Source organism: Mustela nivalis (assembly GCF_964662115.1).
Source record: "Mustela nivalis genome assembly, chromosome: 6".
Classification (NCBI taxonomy): Eukaryota; Metazoa; Chordata; class Mammalia; order Carnivora; family Mustelidae; genus Mustela; species Mustela nivalis.
In genome coordinates, this window is record NC_139025.1 from 118962593 (window position 1) to 118968661 (window position 6069).

Consider the following 6069-nt stretch of genomic DNA (forward strand, 5'->3'; position numbering starts at 1 on the left):
TTTCCTTAACTGATAAGGCATTGTGTAATATGCTTGGAAAGTCTGAGGTTGATCTAATAAAAAAGGATATAGATGGTGGACAGAGTGCCTTTAGCCCTTTTTGGGGGGTTGTAGCAGGGAGACATTCTGGAAGATTTTTAAAAATTATATGTTCCAAATCAAGTTAATGTTTAAAAGTTAATGTTTAATGTTAATGTTTAAAAGAAGTTGGGCTCTAGCCTATTTTTCATGAAACACATAGGTCCCACAAGAGGCCTCTTTAGCGTGTCATCTGTGTGCCTGGCATCAGCTCATGGACTCTCCACTGAGCAGAGCTGGGAGAAATGGTGCAAGCTCTTAGTGCTGCCCCTGAGCTACTGCCCACTGGCTCATGGTAAACATGGGCCTTTAATAGGCTGGAGACAAAGTGACATTAGGAGGAAACAACATGTTGACAATTTCCTTAATAAATTTTGTACGAACACATTATTTCCACCTAATGGAAATGTAGCTCTCTTAAATAATTGAGAGGCTGTATTCATCAGTGGCGAGTTCAGCTGGGATCTCTCCGAGCTAGGACAGTCGACGGCCCCGTGGAAGACTGGGTAATTGATATTTTACACAGATGGCTCAGCTAGTTTTCAGGTGGGCTCCATGTGACACCACCTGCAGTCCCCGTGCCCACGGCACCTGTGCTGTCAGGCTACCCCAAAGCAGCTCCGCGTGGAAAGCTCCAGTTGCAGCCACTGAACTGCGGAGACTAAGAGTTAGTAATTCATCCTTTTTAAAATGGGAGCCGGGGCGCCTGGGTGGCTCAGTGGGTTAAAGCTTCTGCGTTCGGCTTGGGTCATGATCTCAGGGTCCTGGGATCGAGCCCCGCATCGGGCTTTCTGCTCGGCAGGGAGCCTGCCTCCCCCTCTCTCTATGCCTGCCTCTCTGCCTACTTGTGATTTCTGTCTGTCAAATAAATAAATTTAAAAAAAAAAAATGGGAGCCAACTTGGTCAGTTTTCCCTCGCTGTGGTTTCTTACTCTGTCTGCTGACCAGACACCGCATTAGCACAAGGCCTTTAACAGAGCATGATGAAACTGAATGTTCAGCATGCAGCTCATTCTTATGTGCCAAAAGATAGGAACGTGTGCTGAGGAAGCAACTACAGTGTTTGTCGAATGACAGATGTGTAAGCAAATGAACAATGAGAAAACAAGTGCTAGAGCAGATTGACGGGGTCATGTCTGAATATTGCTGTGGACTTTGAAGGAAAGGCAGGAGAGCAGTAAGGGTAGGAAGAATAACCAGAAATCACAGAGGTGAAAAATACACCTTACTCTCCTCACAGAAGAAAAATTGGACTCCTGTTTCTTGTGGTGCCTTTCTGAGGTTTGTGATTATGTCAGAAGGTTCCTAGTCAGGGCGTCTGGGTGGCACGGTCGGTTAAACATCTGATTCTTGGTTTCGGCTCAGGTTATAATCTCAGGGTCATGATCTCAGGGTTATGAGGTCGGGCTCCACGGTCAGTGTGGAGTCTCTTCATGACGCACTCTCCCCTGGGCGCCTGGGTGGCTCCGTCACTTAAGTGTCTGTCTTCGCTCACATCATGATCTCAGGGTCCTGGGATAGAGTCCCTCATCGGGCTCCCTGCTCAGTGGGAAGTCTGCTTCTCCCTCTCCTCAGCCCCCCAAAATAGAAAAATAAATCTTTATTTATTTAAAAAAAAAAAAAGAAAGAAAGAAAGAAAGTAAAGTTCCAAGGCAGTGTGTGCATTCCAGATCCTGCCAGCCGTGTGTCCAGGTGGTCTTCCCTTCAAAGGCTGTAGTCTTGGAGTGCCTGGGTGGCTCTGTCGGTTGAGCGTCTGATTCTTGATTTCAGCTCAGGTCATGATCTCAGGGTCATGAGGCCAAGACCGCTCCCCCCACCCCCATGGGGCTCTGTGCTCAGTGGGGAGTCTGCTTGAGATTCTCTGTTGACCTGTGCTCCTCCCCCCACTCATGCTCTCGCCTCTCTCTCTCACTCCCTAAAGTAAATAAATCTTTAAATGTAGTCATTCCACAGACCCCACATTCTCACAGATAAGAGGAGAGCCTAGGGGCGCCTGGGTGGCTCAGTGGATTGGGCCGCTGCCTTCGGCTCGGGTCGTGGTCTCGGGGTCCTGGGATCGGGTCCCGCATCGGGCTCTCTGCTCGGCGGGGAGCCTGCTTCCCTCTCTCTCTCTGCCTGCCTCTCCATCTACTTGTGGTTTCTCTCTGTCAAATAAATAAATAAAATCTTAAAAAAAAAAATATTTAAAAAAAAAAAAAAAAGAGGAGAGCCTAGAGGAACATGTTGGGGATGGGGACACACCTCGAGCCTCAGCAGCAACGCGCGTAGCTTCTTTCGGCTTCTGTATACTTTTTTTTTTTTTTAAGATTTTATTTATTTATTTATTTATTTATTTAGAGTGAGAGCAAAAGAGAGAGCATGAGCAGGGAGAGAATCTTCAAGCAGACTCCCTACTTGTGTGGAGCCCAACTCAGGGCTTGATCCCTTGACCCTGAGATCATGACCTGAGCTGAAATCAAGAGTCAGACCCTCAACCGACAGAGCCAGCCAGGCACTCCAAGACTGCAGCCTTTGAAAGGAAGACCACCTGGACACAAGGCTGGCAGGACCAGGGGCACACACTCTGCCTCAGCGCCCCATCTCTGTGTACTTCCTATAGAGCTATGACCATATCACACTGAAGGCTCAAGTTGCTTAATTACTTTTTTTGTTTTAATTTGCAGGTAGTTCCTGAAATGACTGAGTTGTTGAAGAAGAAATGAGTTACAGTGTTTTAAGAAGGAAAATATATCAAAGTATTCAACTGAAATAGAAATTCATGGCTATTACAGTAATCATTGGAAAGTATGGAGAGCTACATATCATAATTTGAGAAAAAAATTCTCACAGATGCCAGAATGCTTTTTTATGAGCCTATTACTATATTTCTTTTAATTATTTGTGGCTCCAAGTAATAATTTTTTAAATTTTTCTAATTCTATAAAAAATATATAATAAAACATTTCCACGGCTTTAAAACTACTAACAGAAATATGCCTAGCTTTGTAAAGAAAGAAAATTGAAGAAATGGGGTGAAAATTTATTTTTTCTCTGCCTATCTTTTTCATGGAGGACTTTGTGATTTGTTTGTTTGTTTGTTGTTTATTTATTTGACAGAGAGAGAGAGAGGGAACACAAGGAGGGGGAGTGGGAGAGGGAGAAGCAGGCTTCCAGTGGAGCAGGGAGTCCGACATGGGTCTTGATCCCAGGACTCTGGGATCATGACCTGAGCTGAAAGTGGGCGCTTAATGACTAAACCACCCAGGTGCCCGAGGACTCTGTGTTTAGGCAAGATTGTGAACATGATTGTTCTCTCCAGACTAATCATTTAATTTAGTTGTTGAGAGAAGGGACCTAGATTGGCAAATTCCGAGTTAAAAAAGCATGGCCACAAAGCATGAATATTAACTTAAATATACTCCAGTCTTCAGAAAACCTTAATAGGACCAAAGCAGACCCGACTTAAACCTGAACTTGCTGAATGAATTTAGTTGGCTTACATTAAATTTAATTTTCCATTTCATTTCAAAGTTTTGTCAGCTTATAGGACTTTGTGCCTCGGAAGGAGAGGGGAGAAGGACGGGCTGTGGTGATGCAACATGGCCTCTTACGCTGACAGATAGTGTGATTAATATAAATGTTTAATTCCTGCTCGGAGAATGCTTTGGCTTTTCTCTGGCCCTCCTGATGCTTCCTTTGAGCTGTCTTAGAAAACAGCCAAGCATGTGAGATGACCATATGTTTGTTTAGCTTTGGCATTCTCCCTCTGCTGCCCTGAGGCATGACTGAGATGGAGAGTGTCACAAGGGCTAGAAGCCAGTGTTCATGCAGGCCCAAGAACGGGGGCTGGGGAGGCTTTGGTCTGTCCTGTGGGAGGGTGTCCTGGAAAGGTTCTGGAAAGGCCCGGGTCAGCAGCTGAATAACATGAAGACAACTGCCACCTGAAGCAGATCTGCAGAAGGTACAGTAGTTAACAGACTAAGGACAACAGCAGGGAGGAGCTGGGAAGTGGCCAGTGGTACAAGAGGGGATGGGGCAGAGGTGGTCAGCCCGTCCCTCTCTTTGGCCATCCTGGGGCTTGGCTCCTTGAACTCTTTGATTTTGTCACAGTCACTGGCTTTCGAAACACTTTTGGAAGTTAAATGTCTCTGGGATTTCAACCTTCTTGAACCTAATAGGATGAGAAGATAGCAATAAAATGAACCACAGCATCCTAGAGTGTCAGAGCTGAGAATGACCATCTGGTTCAGCCCCTCTGTTCACAAAGGATTATTGAAGCACAACCAAGTGACTTGTCCAAGGCCATGTGGTTTGAACCACTCTTGTGAACCTAATTCCCATATCGAGTTGTTGGGTTTGAGGCTCTTCCCAGCGGAACTAACCTTGCTTATCAGGGCCTTCTCCATTTACCCTGTTGGACACTATAACTTGGGGAGAGGAGAAATGCGAAGGTGACATGGTAGAGGTACCCTGAGTCTAGGGTATGCTGGCTCAGGGAGGGCCAGTCCCGGGTGGTACATTTGCATGGCTCCTAGCCTTGAAGTGGAATTGATGGTTCTTTCTCTCCGTGTCCTCCTGTCACGACTGCCATGTCCCACCTTCAGGCAGTTCACTCCAGTTTTACTGGGTACAACTCATCATCACAGTAGCACTGAGTGGCGCTTACTGTGTGCTAGGCGCCACAGTAATGCTGTACACATACCGAACCCCTGCTGTCCGCAACACCCTTAAGATTGATGCTATGATTACCATCCCTGTTTTACAGACATGGAAGCTGAGGCACTGCAAGTTCTGTAACTTGCCAAAATTCAGATCACCTGTAATGAGAGCCAGGGTTTGAAACCAGGAAGTCTGGGTCAGAGCCATGTTTCTACCTCACCTTGGCTCAAGGAACAGGGGGAGTCACTGCGCAGTAAAAGGCACTAGTGCTTGGTGCCGGTGGACAGGGCACACATTCAGGATCCTCGCTGGGGAGGAGACCCTGTGCTCTGGGCTTGTCTCTCCAGTGGGATTTTATTCAGTTCTAAAAGCCCTTCTTAAGTGCCCACATAGAGTTCACCTTAAAAAGGCAGCTGTGTGAGGTGGAGGCAATTATTAAAACCATAATACATGCCAGAAGGTGCAATTTGATGGGTTCTTTTTATCCTGTTTTATTGGGCACCAAACTGTCAGCTCCTGATGACTCTGCCCCTGCCTCAGGCTTGGGGACCCAGAGCCGCAGCTGGAACGTGGGGAGAGATGTTAGGGGTAGCTTTCGTTACCGTGTTTGTGTATCTTTCCTGCTTTTTTCCCTAGTTTCTTGAAGTCTTCGGTTAATCTCATACAGGCCCTGGGAGTTTGGTGGCCTGGTTACTCTGGCCACGTTTGGAAAGGCAGCCCTGTGAGGGCAGAGCTGTATTCTCGGTCCTTGAGGCCAGCCGTCTGGATCAAGCAAATGCCCTCCTTACTCTATGGACTGACCCAGTGAGGGTCTGGTTGGAGCTTCTCAGTAGTTGAGAAAGCACAACATCCAGCATTTTCTGTGGTCCTGGTTCTCAGCAGTACTGTGGGGGAATATTCCCTGCTGGACTCACTGGCTAACGTATTTCTGTGTGGATCTCTGCCCTGCAGGAGTCTGGCCCAGCCATTGTCCTGAAGCAGCACCCTGCTGGTCTCTGAGAACACAGGCCTTTGAAGGCACAGCCCTGCCCCCAAGATTTTGCATTTAAGGTGTGATTAGAAAGGAGACTTGTATGAATAGTGTATACAGAGAGAGCTCCCTTAATGGGCCAGCCGCAGTCATTCCTTCTGGCATGGAGGCTTTGATATTTACATGTGGGGCAGATATGGAAACAGCTCACGTGAATGCTTGAAGCGGTGAGGGGCAGAAACTGGGGGCTGAGGGTGGTAGGGTGGAGGCCACTGACTTTTAGGTGAGCAGTTTGGCCTTTACCCCATTGGTCAGTGGTTCTCAAACTTTGCCCTCAAGGAATACTGCCATTTCAGGAGCTAGACCAGGAATGATACTGTGAA

The 6069-nt window shown here is 47.0% G+C and overlaps 1 protein-coding gene across 1 annotated transcript in view; it reads left to right on the forward strand.

Moving 5' to 3' along the window:
- The window catches only part of ETFA (electron transfer flavoprotein subunit alpha), an 82794-nt gene extending 79755 nt beyond the window's left edge, over positions 1-3039 (forward strand). Inside the window, exon 12 of the mRNA XM_082736008.1 lies at positions 2742-3039. Coding sequence (XP_082592134.1) covers positions 2742-2780 — 39 coding nt within the window. The 3' untranslated portion in view covers positions 2781-3039. The remainder of the gene's footprint in view (positions 1-2741) is intronic.
- The last annotated feature ends 3030 nt before the right edge of the window (positions 3040-6069 follow it).